This window comes from Lynx rufus, unplaced genomic scaffold (genome assembly GCF_022079265.1).
Source record: "Lynx rufus isolate CCGP_SWC_20201006 ecotype Redwood Valley unplaced genomic scaffold, mLynRuf1.p SCAF_4, whole genome shotgun sequence".
NCBI lineage: Eukaryota > Metazoa > Chordata > Mammalia > Carnivora > Felidae > Lynx > Lynx rufus.
In genome coordinates this window covers 13,040,325-13,055,923 of record NW_025814856.1, presented here as the reverse complement: position 1 = coordinate 13,055,923, position 15,599 = coordinate 13,040,325, and the positions used below count along the sequence as shown (strand labels likewise).

Here is a 15,599-nt window from a genome sequence, read left to right as displayed (position 1 = left end):
CCCCAGTTGCTAGACTACTGCATTGACTACCCATTGGTGCCCCCTGCAAGGATCCTACCCTCCCTTTCTCAGCCTCCACCTCCAATGGGGGTTTCCTGGGGTCACCCTGTTGATAGGCTATGTGCCCTGGAGTCTTCAAGGTTGGTTTCCGGGGGTGGAAGGACCCCAAGCTAAGGCTTGAAGGACAACTGTTGATTCAGCGCTCCCAGGTGCCTAGCACTTTATGTGGCTTCCATATTTTTTCAAGCCACACAGTAACCCTGGTTGGTAGAGATGATTATTTCGGTTTTTAAAGAGGAGGGGAAAGGGAATAACATGCCTCACTCAGCTCATTTAAAGCAGCGCTGGGCACCCAGATCTCCCTCCCTCACCAGGTCCTAGAGGGGAGATTTTAATGGGAGGTGGCTAGGCCTATGTGTTCCCATCTTTTTCTGCTCAGGTCTCTGAGGCCTGATGCATGGGAATTTTTATTGAGAACGTGAGCATCAAGGCCTCCCCAAGCAGGCTCCAGGAAATATAGGGCCTTCTTAGCTGGAAGAACTTGGCCCTGGTCTTCGTAAGAAAGGCTCTCATGCCAATGCTGACACTCAGGACACCTGGAAAAGAGTAGTCACTGGAGGAAGGCACCTACTGCTCACTTACAAGCTTGAAGGTCAAAGCAGAGGAAGGAACCCTTGATGGTCACCCAACTGAGGCTCAGAGAGGCACAGTCGGGATTCCAACCTACCAAAAAACGTGCCTGGGGCGAGGCTCAACTAAAATAACTAAAATCTGAAGTGTAGGAGCCCTAAGGGAGGCATTAGACACAACCCAATAACCACGAAGCCTCAATTTCTTCCTTTGCAAATTGTGGCAATATCCGGCTTTGCCCACAGCGCGGAGCCCAGGAGAGCAACGAGAGTTTCACCTGCGCATGCGCCTTTACCCACAAGGCCACTGGAGCTGGCGCGCGTGGCTCCGCCCCTTTTTCAGCACTCACGTCGACACTTTACGGCCCTCTCCCGTATTCCTCCAGCGAGAACACAGCCAACCTTGTCCCTCTTGTCTAGCCGACCCCTCCCTACTCCACGTTGATTGGTTGCTCTTCCCTCGAGCCCCGCGCTGACTGGCTCACGTCGCTGCCACTTCATTTCAGCTTAGTGGCGCGCGGCAGGGCGGCTACCGGCAGGAGCGTGAGCGGCGGCGGCGGAAGTGGTCGGCTAGCCGGCTTCCCGCCGACACCATGGTGAGGGCTGCGCGGCTGCGAGGTCTCTCCGGGAGGCGGGGGACGCGGCCGCCGAGCGCCTTCGGGGCGGGCGCTGAGGCAGGGGCGACACGGAGCTAGAGTGCAGCCAGGGCCTCGATTCTGCCCCCCGGCCGCAGACGAGGGCAGGGAGGTCTCCCAGGGCACCCAGCACGTCGCTCTCAGGGAATTTAGGATTGGACGAACGTGTACTCATAATACGTCTGCCTAGCTGCAGTCTTCCCACCTTGCAGATGGGGAAACCGAGGCCTGAGAGAGGGGACCCGGCAAAGGGTCCGGTGAACGCCTTAGAGTGAGTTCGGGCAGGGAGTGGCTCCAAGTGCATCCGACCTAATCTAACTTCATATATTGGAAAGGTGGAGCGACAGGGGGCCGATCTGAGTTCTCAAATTAAGCCAGTTCTGAGACTTTCAAGACCTGCAAGGTTCTTAGAATGTTAGCACAAGTCTTCTGTGCCACTCGTTTTCAGGCTGAAAAAAACAGGCCCATAGAGGAGATTTGCCTTCTCCCTGGATCACACAGGGTGTCGTTTCTGGAGAAAGGGCATTTTGAACCACGAGTGGAATCACTGCACCCTCCCAGTTCACTGAAGGAGAAACTGAGGCCCTGACCGGAAACCTTTCCAGAACCATGCTGCTCTCGGGTCTGGAAGTTCTGGACTTAGGCCAGAGAGTGCCTGTGCCTTCAGAGTATAGACAGGGAGGTGCGCCTGGCTGGCTCAGTTGGTAGAGCATGCGACTCTTGATACTGGGGGTGTGAGTTCAGGCCCCGTGTTGGGCGTAGAGCTTACTTTAAAAAAAATGTGTAGGGGTACTTGAGTGGCTCAGTCTGTTGAGCGTCCAACTTTTGATTTTTGGCTCAGGTCACGACCCCAGGGTCATGGGATGGAGCCCCGTAGCTGAGGATGGAGCCTGCTTTGGATTCGCTCCCTCTGCCCCTCTTTTTGCGTGCTCTCTCTCTCCTTCTCAAAAAAATAAAAAAATTAAAATGTGTGGACAGGGAAGCAGGACCACACAAATTCAGAGCCAGGCCTCCTAAGGAGAGTGCCTAGCCCATCAGCACCAGTCACCCTGAAGGTTAGGGAAGGCTTGCACTAAATACTGCTGGCTGTTGCAGGAATTGAGAGAAGGGAGTGTGTTCCTCTCTGCTGGAGGGCAGAATTGACCTGAGGGCATGGGCGGAACCGGAAGTTTCCTTCCTCGTTAAGCTCCCTGGAGGCAGGATCTTTGACTTTTATCCCTGATAAGTTGTTGCCTGAGCCTAGAACAGTGCTTGTGGAAAGACTTATTTTTTCAGCCTGAAGAATGTTCACGAAGGGACAACGCATGACACACTGCCAGTTCCCTTTGGTCATGGTGGGGCCGAAAGCAGGAGGTCTGGAGGGTCGATCCATGACAGCTTCCTGAATTGGGAGCCTCAGGAAGCTGTCAGGTCTAGCCTTAGATTGGTTTAGACCTGAGAACCAGACCCCAGACATTCTGAAAAAGCCTAGAGGAAGGGAGGCTCTTTTCTGAAGCTTTTGACTTTCCCAACTCTAGACAGCCTTGTCTCCCCCAATGGTGTCCTGGTGCCATCTCCCTGGTCACCTTCAAGAACTTCTTCCCCACCGAGTCTTTTAAGTTCTCAGGGATCTTCCCCTTCCTCTAGCCTCTGTCTCCGGCTCAGTTTAGGGATAAAGATCTGGAAGATGGCAAGATGTGGACACTGCTCCCGGCCATTGCAGCCTTGGGGGGACTGTTCCGATGCCACCCCTCCCCATCTGAGCCTCGCCTTTTCTTATCTGTGGGGTGGGGCAGTTATTCCACCCACACCGCTTGCCTCCCTGGATGATGTGTGCATTTTCTTGTGTATTTGTTTAGCAAATATTTACTGAGTCCCTCTCAAGTGCCTGGCTCCAAGCTCGGCACTGGACAAAGTCCACACCCTCTGAGTTTTCCAGTCTAGCCAGGGAGACATAATAAACAAGATAATTAGAGACTGGCTCTGTCCTATAATGGAAGCAGCAGTGGGTGGCCCAGGTGGAAATCTCAATCCCTAGACGAGGTTATTATGAGGGCTTGGCCAACAGCCTTAAGAAGTGATATGGGAGCAGCTACCAGCCTGGGGAAGGACAGCTCAGGCAGAGGGAACTTGGGGAACAAAGGTCGTACAGCACAAATGGGTGTGGCTTGTGAGAAACCGAATGGTCCAGTTTGGCTGGAGCTGGCTTGGCCTTGTGACCTGCCTGGGGCCTGGATGTGCAGGGGAGTGTTGGGAGCAGGTTTTGGTGCCTTCTGTGTCTCAGACGCCTTCTCAGCTGCTTTGTGAATAGGGCACTGCCAGTGACAGCCGAGGAAGCTGTGGCTTCTTCAGGGCTGTGGTGCCAGTAGCTGGGACAAGGGAAAGGCCAGCGCCGGCAGAGAAGCCTATGCCTGGGTGGCTCAGTTAAGTGTCAGGCTCTTGATTTCGGCTCAGGTCCTGATCTCACAGTTCCATGAGTTCGAGCTCTGTGCTGATTGGGATTCTCTCTCCTTTCTGTCTGCCCCTCCCCCGCTCACACTCTCCCTCCCACTCCCTCTCTCTCAAAAATAAATAAATAAACTTAAAAAAAAAAAACAAAAAAACGGGGCACCTGGGTGGCTCAGTCAGTTGAGCTCAGGTCAGGATCTCACGGTTTGTGAGTTCCAGCCCCACATCTGGCTTGCTGCTGTCAGCCTGTCAGTGCAGAGGCTGCTTCGGACCCTCTGTCCCCCTCTCTCTGACCCTCCCTGGCTTGTGCTTTCCCAAAAATAAAAAGAAGCTGTGTATGCCGTAGGAGGACCCCTGTGGGTCCCCTGCTGACGGACATCAGCTTTCATGGGCTTTACCAGGATCTTGCTGTGTGTCCCTGGAAGGTCCCTCCTGCTCTGGCCGCTGGTCCCTCATCTAGAGGGGCCTTGGCTGCACTTCTCTCTGCCTCAGTGCTGAGTCCATCTTCTATGCCTTCCAGGGCCAGCCTGGCCCTGCCCCCTCAGGTAATCTGGGAGGAAGACCCGAGTGTGTCACCCTGGTCCACGTTCCCATTTTGGACACAAGATAACAGGCTTGCCCAGGAAAGCCTGGGGCTTCTCCACTGTAAAAGGCGACCGAGGCTCGCGGCCCCCACGTGGGAGTCGGAGCCTCCTGTTTTTCCATGGCTCTCTGCACCCGGGCACCATCGCACAGATGAGGGCACAGGAGCTGCAGGTTGTCTCTTTGGGGCCCCAGCCTGCTTGCCCGCCCTCCTCTCAGCAGCCACCTCTTCTCCACGTGGCCCCTTCTCTTGCCCTTCCAGGAAGCCAATACAGGAAGTGGGCTTGGGCCTGGCTTCCTGCCGGCGCCGGACCTCCCCTGGGCAGCCCTTCATAGAGAAGGTCTATGGGATGTGGGAATCCCCGCTCAGGTCTTTCCACTGGGGCCCCCCTGTGGGGGTTGAGGGCCATTTCTGGCCTCCGGTCGCCACCACCTGGAGAAGCAGCTGCCTTGCGTTGGGAGGGTGAGGGCAGGCTGAGACTCCCCTGCAGAGAGCTTCTGGGGGGCAGGGTGACTTCGGATTCCAGAACTGCCAGGACAGGGTACAGTGAAGCTCCCGTCCCCCCCGCTGAGGCAGTGTCTCATCCGTGGGACCCTCGGTCCGGAACCTTCATCTGGCCTTGCCAGCTGGCCTGTCATCGAATCCCGGACCCAAGCACTGCCACCCGAGGTCACCCTCCTGGAGACCGAGAGGCAGGCCCTTAGTATGTGGGTCGTGATTTGTACACCCAAAATGAGAAGAGCAGATTTTTTTTTTTTTAATATCTTGAAAACTTTGTGTGGGTGATATTTCAAAGAGTGCATCTTTTATTTGCTGTCACTTGTAGTAGTGACAGATTTTTTTTCTGGAATGTTTCTTCCTCCTACCTGATGGAGTGCTCTCTGAAAACCTAGCTCAGACGTAGCCACCTTCGATGAAGGCTGCTTGGCTGCCCTTTGAGGCGTGGGCTCAGCATGAACTGCCTTCCAGCAAATGGGGTCAAGCCAGGCTCTATCTCTTACTAGCTCTATAGTGCCCAGCAAGGTCCTCAGTCTCTAAGCCTCAGTATCCCCATCTGTAGAGTGGGTGTGACAATAACCTCACTGAGGATGAAGTTGAAGGAGCTGCATGTATTCACATGGATGCATCTCAGAGACAGCAGTTGAGTAAAAAACGCAACCAGCGGTAGGACCTGTGTGCTGTGATGCTACTGATAAGCACGGAGGACTAAGCCCTTTCCTGTCGAGGGTGTAAATATATGCAACGTGAGTTATAAAGAAATGCCCTTGGTCAGCCCCAAGACCAGGTGACTGCTGCCTCTGATCTTGGGCAGGAGGCAGGCTTTTGAAATTTTACCACACCGGGAGGCAGCGTGTGTCCTGGGGTTGGGCAGAGTTGGGAGCACGTGTCTTCTATCGGGGTGAGGGATGCATGCTCCCGCACCCCCAGCACTGTGATGAGCTGGCAGATTTGTGGGACTGGAGTCCCAGCTGTGCCCAGAGGCCAAGGCTCCTTGGTGCTGATCAGACAGACAAGTCACGTGCCTTTGTTTGCCTTACAGCTTCCCTTGTCACTGCTGAAGACTGCTCAGAATCATCCCATGGTGAGTCCGTGTGGGCCGGGGGCAAGGAGTTTCAGTGGGGGCCGGCCTCAGAATGGGGGTGGGGACACTGGGCAAAGGGTGAGGCAGACCTGCCCTCCTAACCCTCTTCTGCCTGTGTCAGGACTTGGGTTAGTTCTGCTGCTTATAAAAGTAATACATGCTTATTAAAATGTCGAACACTGGGCCACTTGTGTGGCTCAGGCAGTTCAGCATCCGACTGTTGATTTCGACTCAGGTCATGATCTCACAGTTCATGGGATCGAGCCCTGTGTCGGGCTCTGTGCTGACGATGCAGAGCCTGCTTGGGATTCTCTCTCTCTCTTGCTCTCAAAGATAAATAAATGTTTAAAAACTTAGGGGGAAAAAATGTCAAACACCATGGGGCACCTGAGTGGTTCAGTGGGTTAAGTGTCCGACTCTTGATTTCGGCTCAAATCACGATCTCAAGTTTTGTGGAATCAGGCCCCAGGTCAGGTTCTGCGCTGAGTGCAGACCCTGCTTGGATTCTCTCCCTCTCTTTCTGCCCCTCTTCTGCCCCCTACACTTACACACACACATGCTCTCTCTCTCTCTCTCTCAAAACAAATAAACTTTTTTTTAAAATGTCAAACACTAGAGATACATAGAAACTAGACGCTCCAGGGGCACCTGGGTAACTCAATCAGTTAAGCATTCGGCTTCAGCTCAGGTCATGATCTCATGGCCCTTCAGTTCGAGCCCACGTTGGGCTCCATGATGACAGCTCAGAGCCTGGAGCCTGCTTCAGATTCTTGTGTCTCTCTCTCTCTTTGCCCCTCCCCTGCTCATGCTCTGTCTCTCTCTCCTTCAAAACCAAGTGAACATTAAAAAAAACCTAGAAGCTTCTCTTCATTAACCTTCCCAGCAAATTAACTATATCTTTGATATATGCACATCTACACTTTTTTTTTTTAAGTAGACTCCTGGCCCAAATGGGGCTCAAACTCACAAACCCAAGGTCAAGAGTCACATGCTACACCTACTGAGCCAGCCAGGTGCCCTGCACATCCAGACTTTTAACATACGTGTATAAACATGAATGTGCTTTTTGAAAATATACATGGGATCACATAACGCGTGTTTTTTCCCTAAATGACTTTTGCCCATAATCATACAGTGTGTGATATATGTCAGTATATTCTGTTCTCTCTTTTTTACTGAAATATAATTCATAGACAGTTCAATCTTTTTTTTTTTTATGTTTATTTACTTTTGAGAGAGAGAGTGTGTGTGTGCATGCACAAGCAAGCAAGTAAGGGTCAGAGAGAGGGAGACAGAAGATCCAAAACAGATTCTGCGCTGACAGCAGAGAGCCTGATGTGAGGCTGGAACCCATGAACTGTGAGATCATGACTCGAGCCGAAACCGGCAGCTTAACTGACTGAGCCACCCAGGTGCCCCTGAACCTTTTTTTTTTTGAAGTTTTTACTTAATTCATTTATTTATGCAATCTCTACACCCAACAAGGGGCTCAAACTCACAACCCCGAGATTAAGAGTCACATGCTCTTCTGACTGAGCCAGCCAGGCGCACCTACCATTCAGCCTTTTTTTTTTTTTTTTTAATTTTTTTTTTTTTTCAACGTTTATTTATTTTTGGGACAGAGAGAGACAGAGCATGAACGGGCGAGGGGCAGAGAGAGAGGGAGACACAGAATCAGAAACAGGCTCCAGGCTCTGAGCCATCAGCCCAGAGCCCGACGCGGGGCTCGAACTCACAGACCGCGAGATCGTGACCTGGCTGAAGTCGGACGCTTAACCGACTGCGCCACCCAGGCGCCCCCCATTCAGCCTTTTAACACATACAACTCAGGGGTATTTAGTACATTCACAGTGTTGTAAACAACCAACCACCTCTGTGTAGTTTCAGAACAATTTCATCACCCGGGAAGGAAACCCCATCCCTGTTAACAGTGACTCCCCTTCCCCCAGCCCCTGGCAACCACTAACCTGCCTTCTGTGTCTATGGATCTGCCTCTTCTGGACGTTTCCTAGAAATGGGATCATGCACTGTGTGGCCTTTTGTGTTTGTTTTCTTTTAATATTTTTCGAGGTTCGTCCACATTTTAACGTGTATCAGGGCTTCGTTCCTTATGGCCATGTGATACTCCTTTGTATAGACATACCACAGTTTGTTTATCCATTTGTCTGCTGATGATGGACATGTGGGTGGTTTCTATTTTTTGTCTTTTTGGGATTGTTTTGGCCGCAGTGACATTTGTACACTCGGTCTTGCGTGGATGTTTGTTTTTATTTCTCCTGGGCAGGTACCTGAGTTGATTCTTTTTTTTTTTTTCCCCCGAGTTGATTCTTTTTTAAATGTCAGCATATTTTCAGAATGATGTGCTACTACTTGTGTTTTCCCAAAACACATTAAAATAGACGAGTAAGGGGGCGACCGGGTGGCTCAGTCAGTTAAGCGTCCTACTTCAGCTCAGGTCGTGATCTCACAGTTCGTGAGTTCGAGCCCCGCGTTGGGCCCTGTGCTGACAGCTCAGAGCCTGGAGCCTGCTTCGGATTCTGTGTCTTCCTCTCTCTCTCTCTGCCCCTCCCCTGCTCATGCTCTGTCTCTCTCTGTCTCTCAATAAATAAATGTTAAAAAAATAAAAAATAAAAAACACAAAATAAATAAAATTTTAAAAAAAGAAGGCTTTAAAAATAAATAAATAAATAAATAAAATAAAATAAAATAAAATAAAACAAAACAAAACAGATGAGTAAGTAGGCGTTGGATGGAAAAAGACTTTCCAGACCACCAAAGCTCACCCATGTGCCATCAAAGAACACCTGCCCCTGGCACACCTGCCGGGACCAGCTGAGGTGTGCCTTCCCAGCTGTCATGAATCAGTGGCCACTGTTACCCAAACCTCGCTGGTTCCTTTAAAGAAAGCTTTGTAGAGGATTTTTTGTGGGTTTGTTTTTTGTTTTTTGTTTTTTTGTTTGTTTGCTTTGCACAAAAAAATTGGTTTCGGGGCACCTGGGTGGCCCAGCCAGTTAAGCGTCCGACTTCGGCCCAGGTCATGATCTCACGGTTTGTGGGTTCGAGCCCCGCATCGGGCTCTGTGCTGACGGCTCGGAGCCTGGAGCCTGCTTTGGATTCTGTGTCTCCCTCTCTCTCTCTCTGCACCTCCCCAGCTCATGTTTGCACTCTGTCTCTGTCAAAAATAAATAAACTTTAAAAAAAAATTTTTTTTTTGGTTTCATCATAGAAGTCTACGATGCCCAGCAAAACATACAGAGGATGTAAAACGTGTCGCCTGTAAGATGGGCCACTGAGGCCGGGGGTCAGGGGATGGGGATGTGTGTGTGTGGACCATGTTAGGCACCATGTGCTGTGGCTACTGGGTCCCAAGAGGTGCTAGGATGTGTCAGAATGAGGCCCGGGCCATAGTCCCATAGCTCTTAGAAGTAGGGCTGCGCTTCCCTTGGGACCCATGGCTGACTTGGGGCCGTTTCTTTCCAGCTGGTGGAACTCAAAAATGGAGAGACATACAATGGGCACCTGGTGAGCTGTGATAACTGGATGAACATTAACCTTCGAGAGGTGATCTGCACATCTAGGGTGAGTGCCCTCGTGCCCTGAGTCTGCGCCCACTGCCTGGGGGCCTTCTGGCACAGCTGGTCAGGCAGGGCCAGGCTGGTATAAGATCTGGGGCTTATAGAGCCTCAGCGCCCTCAGGGGAGTGAAGGTCCCTCCCTGCCCTTGTGGGATGACATCTGCCAGGTCATCCCGCCCGGGTAAGGCTATGGAAGAAGTCGGGCTTAGGAAGGGCGGGGCCCGAGTGACTGGTCCAGGTGTGGTGGGGGCAGATGTGCGGGCCTCCAACTCCACCTGGTGCCCCGGACTTTGCACCTATGGGGACGCTGCCCCATCCCCCCACCTCTGGTGCCCGTCCTAAACAAGAAGGACTTAGGCCTAGGGGGCACTTCTGGTTTCAGATCCCTAGTGTCCAGGTAGGGCGGTGGCCTCCAAGGCAAACCTGACCTTCCTTGTCAGCCTCTGCTGCCTTTGGTCCTGGTTGTGTATATCTCTCGCCAAGCAGGCCAGGGTGATGTGGCCATGGGATGTCCAGGCCACCAGGGGGCGAGGGCAGCCCTGTGGCCCTGTGGACTAGGAAACTTGTTTACCTCCCAAGGCCTCAAACCAGGAAGTACAGGGCCAGGAGGACCCCTGGATGGGCCAGGACTGGAGGTCTAGGGTCACAGGCCTCCCCAGCCCTCAGGATGACCCACAGAGCAATGAGAATGATGATAGTGGTGAAGGCAGGGCTCTCTACTGCTAACCTGTGTTGGGGTTTGCCAGGGCTTTCCTTCTGCCTCGATTCCAGTCTCCATCCCCCTTTTGGCAACAGCCCCCTATGTTACCGGGGAGGAAGGTGCAGGGGGACCATCCAGAATGGGGCTGTCTTGAGCCCGTGGGCAGGTGCCCTGAGGCTTGCCATCCCAGAGTACAGCAGAGCACTAGGCAGCCCGTCTTGCCCCTGGGCCGTCCTCCTGGGTGGTTCACACCCCGGCAGGCAAAGTGGTAAGTGTGACCGTCTCCCCTCACCTGTGTGGCTCTGTGCCCTGCTTCTTGTGATGGTACATTGTGGGAGGTGTCCCGCTAGAAACTTTCTCCGGGTTTTCATGCCGCCCTTCTGGCAGCAGGTGTCTGGGCAGTTCCAGTGTGGCTATAGCAGACGCTGTCACAGTGCATAGCCGAGCACGTGGCCAGTAGGTCTGTGTCCACTGCTGGGGCCTGGAAGCAACCGCCAGTTCTCAGGGCAAGGTCAGCCTTGACCTCCACCGCCAGCAGAGACTGGACCTGTGGGTCCTCCTGGGTCGTCCTCCCTTTGTATCTACTGGTTGGAAAGAGAGGCCGGTGTGAGGTTCAGTGTCACTTGGGCTCTCCGGCATCCTCCGGTGCTGTGGTAGCAGCACCTCCCTTGGGCAGCAGGCAGCATGGGCAGGATACAGACACCCCAGGGGCCAAGAAAGCACTGGAAAGCTAAGGTTGGTTGGAGGGTGGTTTCAGCTCAGGCTGCTCAGCTCTTGCCAGGGAATGCAGAGTAAGCTCTGGTTCCTGCAGGGAGTGTGCTGGGCCCAGCCTGTCCTTGGCTAAGGGAAAGCTGAGCCCTGAGCAGCCAGTCCCAGCCCTGAGCTTCCATGGAATCATTCTGTTTCTGTCAGGCTGTACTTTGCATCCCTGCGGACTTGGCCCCTGGCCTACCTTTCCTGGGAGAGGAGTGCCCCGAGACCTCATGGGATTCCTGTGCGGGTTGGGGGCTTGTGCACACTCTTGGGAAGAGTTGGCCCCCAGACATTCCTTTTGGCCCTTAGTTTTCCATTTGTCATGTTGAGTACTTCCACTGGGCCAGACTGGCCTGACCCAGGCACTGCTGGGAAGTGTTATGCATGAGGACTGGGGGTTTCAAGGAGGCTGGGAAGCAAGGCCTGTCGGGGGTCAGAGTTAGCCAGACATGGAAAAGTGGGAACAGCATGTGCAAAGTGCTAGAGGCAAGAAGCCCACTGTGTGTTCCAGAAGTTTCCATCTGGAAGGCACGTCATCGAGAGCTGAGAGAGGGCAGCCAGGGTGGGGCTAGATCTCAGGCCCTTGGGAGCCACACTGAGGAGTTTGGACCTTGTCCTTGGGCCAAGGGGGCCCTGATTGGGTTCTGAGAAGGGAAGTGTCTTGGTCTGATTTCTAGGGATGTGCAGGGAGGAGAGGGCTGCCAAGACTTCTGGCTCAGGGTACCAGGGGTGGGGCTGGAGAACTAATCTGAAGGAAGAGGCCCTGGGCTCCTGCCCAAGGGCAACAGGAGGGGGTGTGGAGCAAGGCCTTGTGCTGGTCACAGGGTACGGGGCGGGGGGGGGGGGGGAGGCAGTTGACATCCTAGGACCTGCAGCGTTGGCATTGCTCCGGAGTCTGTGACTTTGCAAGCCTTCTAATCTCTCCAGCCTTAATTAGCTCCTCTGAAAACTGGCATCATTGGTTGCCGCCTCTGGCCAGCCTTGCCACCCCCTCCCGCCCTCTTCACCGGTCACACAGAGTCTCTATCCCACTTACTTGTGTCCCACACCCAGCTCAGAGCCTGTCAGGAGACATGTGGATGAATGAATGAGTCAGGGCAGGAGGAGAGGGTTCCAGAAGGTGCGTTCTAGAAGGCTGGGGGCAGGAGAGTGGAGGGGCTGGGCCATGGCCAGGCTGTGGCAGTGCCTGGTACGTAGGGCCACAGCCTTCTCTGGGCTGTGGGCCGCAGGTAACAAACCCTGTCCCACACTGGAGGACAGGTCGAGAATGAGGAAGCTATCTCATGTGATCCCCTGACTCTTTGTATAAAGGGATACCAAGGGTCTGGAGAGATTCCACTGGAAGGCAGCTCCCCCACCCCCACATCAAGTCCAGGACTGAGAACTACGCAGGGGTGATTGCAGGTGCAGGGAGGCTAGGACTGTGGCCCAGGTGGGAATGGGGACATGAGGGACAGATGTGCCCTGGCCGTCTGCACCCCCTCTGCAGGGACTCCCCCCATGCTCCCCAGATCTGAGACTCCCCCTTCTCTCGCACAGGATGGGGACAAGTTTTGGCGGATGCCCGAGTGCTACATCCGTGGCAGCACAATCAAGTACCTGCGCATACCTGATGAGATCATCGACATGGTCAAGGAGGAGGTGGTGGCCAAGGGCCGTGGCCGCGGTGGCCTGCAACAGCAGAAGCAGCAGAAGGGTCGAGGCATGGGGGGTGCTGGGCGAGGTAGGCCTTTCTCTCCCCTCATTCCCCCCGACCCCTCCAACTGGCTAGGCCACGGGGTCTGCCCGGGCCTTGCCGCTGAAGGGTGGCTGCAGCAGCACGTGTCAGCCATCCCGTCCCAGTGTTGACATTCTTGGGTGGTGCCGTCACGGTGCCACAGGCCTGGCTCTGAGCCCCCTACGTAGAGCTGGGGGTCATGACTCACAGGGCTCTCCTGGTGCTGCTGTTTGCTGCCTGCCCCAGCCCCACAGGCCCAACCCAAGGAGCATCGTGTAGTCCTCGTGGGTGGTGCTGACCCCCCCCTCCTCCCCGACCTGGGCCCTTCTGCCCGGCAGCAGTCATCGGTGCTCCCTTAACTCTGGGTCCAGCTCAGCCTACTGATGCGGTGCCTGTGCTGACCTGGGACTTGAGCCCTCGTCTGATGCCCACCTGTGGGTCCTGGCAGGTCCTCTGGGCATGGCGAGGCACCTCCCCAGCTTCAGGTTCCCCTCTGCAGAGAGTCTGGGGGCCCCTGCCTCACCAGGCTGCTGGTGAGAATCCCAGCTCAGGGCCTGGCGTGAGACCCTTCCCTGCTGTCTCTCCTTTATACAAGGAAGAGTTCATGCCTTTTTGATGGACTCCCCTCACCCTACCCCCAACCCCGGGATTATAAATCTGGCTTAAAATTCAATTTGTTGTGCAGTCAGCTGGGGCCTGAGCCCAGAGGCCATCTGCAGACCCCCCACCCTCCACTCACTCCTCTTGTTGGAGGGGCCTGGCTTTGTCTCTTCCATCTGTAGGGGCCTTCTGTGTGCCAGGCCTAGCCCCCCCCCCCCCCCCGGGGGCTCACAGGCAGGGCCAGGACGGACAGAGTCAGCCCCCGGAGCCTCGAGGTTCCCGTGATCGTCAGGAGTGAGCCAGAGGGAGGAGGCGGAGAGGGCACTCCAGATGGAGGGTTACCGAGGCCTGGGGGTGAACTGGGCCTTTTCCATACCTGGGGGCTGGCTCTTCATGCTGGGGGCCACCACTGTTGAGTGAGCTGCCCAGAGGAGCAGAGACTGAGGGAGGAGTAATTCCTTGGGCCACTCTGAAAAGAGAGCCCATGGGACCCTCGGCGGCAGCTGGAAATCTCACGGTGTGTGGCAGAGCTGGTCTTGCCCGTGAGAGGTGAGGAGAGGCAGCTTCTACGGGCATTGGCGTCAGTCCCTGTAGGGCCCGCTGTGGGTTTGTGGCGGAAGGGGGACTGTGGGCACCTTTCTGTGTCCCCATGCTGCCCTGGTCCTTCCGGGTCCTCCCTGGGTGGGGTTGTGTTCTATCCCTGACTACTCAGCCTCCTACACAGCTCCTACCTCGGGCTCCACATAAAATGTCTTAGAAACACAGGCCCATCACTGGCCAGCGGGGGTTAGAGGGCAGAGAACTCCCTTATCCCGCCCCCAGGCTGGACACACAGAATCTCCCAACGGTTTCTCTCCTGGGCCAGTGGGTGTGGGCGGTGCCGGCAAAGAGAAGCCTGGGTCCTCAGAGCTGGGGGCCTGTGCCCCTCCCCCTGGGCTGAGTGCTGTCCCTGTTCGGGCTCTCGCTCCCCTCCTCCTGGAAGCCATCTGGCTCTGTCCTTTTGATGACTCCCCCCTACCCTGGCCCCAGGCCCTCTCCCAGGAAGCCCGCCCCAAGCCCCCGTGTGACTGGGAGCTGACCTCTGTCCTCCCTGCCATCCCTCGTACCCCTGGGGAGCTGGTCTTGTCCCTCGTCAACACTGAGAACTTTCTGGAGCACCACCCCACATCTCAGCTGGACTTCCAGACCCGGCTCTGCTGCAGCCCCCTCCTCTGTTTTCACAGGTGTGTTTGGTGGCCGGGGCCGAGGTGGGATCCCAGGCACAGGCAGAGGTCAGCCGGAAAAGAAGCCGGGCAGACAGGCGGGCAAACAGTGAGCCGCCCCTCGTCCCCCCGAGACTGAGCTGCCCCTGAGCATCTGTTGCCGCTCCCTGACGCTGCGGTCCTGCTCTCCGATTCGGGAGTGTGTTCAGAGCAAAAAGAAGAGGCAGGTGTTGGGGAAGAGCCCCCGTCCCTCCCCGTCTGTCATTTTGTGATCCTTTTTACGTAAGTCCCACCCCCACCCCCACCCCTTTATTTTTTAAAGCCAGCAGTTCTACAGTTGGATATGTTATTTGGTGTTTTTGGTTCTGTGATGCCGCAGCTGACTCGATTCCTGGAAGATTCTGTGTTTAATATGTCTTTAAAGCCCTCGCTCTTGTTTTGAGGGCGGGCGCTTTCCAAACAGGCTTATTTTGCATTTTGAGTTGGATCCTCCTGTGGTGAACAGACCGGAGGTTTTTATTTTAAGCTGTTTGCACTGAGATTGACAGCCTTGGGAGTTTCCTGAAACACGGACCTCAGAACTGCCTTTTGAAAACAAATACGTAGGAACGTATGCCGCCACAGAAGCTGTTCCTGGGACGTTGCTGCGCCCTGCCCCTTTGCCTCCTCTCTCCCTGTTTGTGTTACAAAAATAAAAACAAATACAACTACCAACTGCAAATTCCTAATTCCTTTTGAGCCATTGGGCACATCTAGAGTGTGGTATCCTCAGGAAATCACAGCCCCATAAAAGAAGTTTCCTTTCGAGGGTTGCTGCCTGTCTCGCCAAGGGGAAGTATTTCAACAGGACACTGGTTCCGTGTCCCATGATGTCCTTTTAAGAAAGAGGTGGCTGTTGTCCGGGCGGTGGGAGTGGCCCTCCAGCACCAGGTCTGCCTGTCATCCCTGGGCCCCTTTGCAGAGAGAGGTGATGCGGGGAAGGGGGGGGAGGGAAGTCCCAGGGAGGAGCCAGCGTGATGCCCACGCAGCCCATCCTTGCCACCAGTGTCCTGCCCTCCGCCCCTGCTTTGTAAGCACCATTCACACCAGGTTCACTGAGAGAAGCTGTGACGAGCGGCTGCCTCCAGCAACGTGCGAGGAACCTTGTCATGAGGCTCTTATCTCCTCTCCCAAGTTGGGGCACAGACGTGATCTGCC

At 54.7% G+C, this 15,599-nt stretch overlaps 1 protein-coding gene across 1 annotated transcript; it reads left to right on the top strand.

The window, feature by feature from the left end:
• Positions 1–1,131: 1,131 nt before the first annotated feature.
• LSM4 (LSM4 homolog, U6 small nuclear RNA and mRNA degradation associated) lies at positions 1,132–15,116 on the top strand. The gene is made up of 5 exons (XM_047096880.1): positions 1,132–1,225; positions 5,815–5,856; positions 9,337–9,435; positions 12,423–12,606; positions 14,424–15,116. The coding sequence occupies exons 1-5, from the start codon at positions 1,223–1,225 to the stop codon at positions 14,513–14,515; spliced, it is 420 nt and encodes a 139-aa protein (XP_046952836.1). The 5' UTR covers positions 1,132–1,222; the 3' UTR covers positions 14,516–15,116.
• Positions 15,117–15,599: the final 483 nt, after the last annotated feature.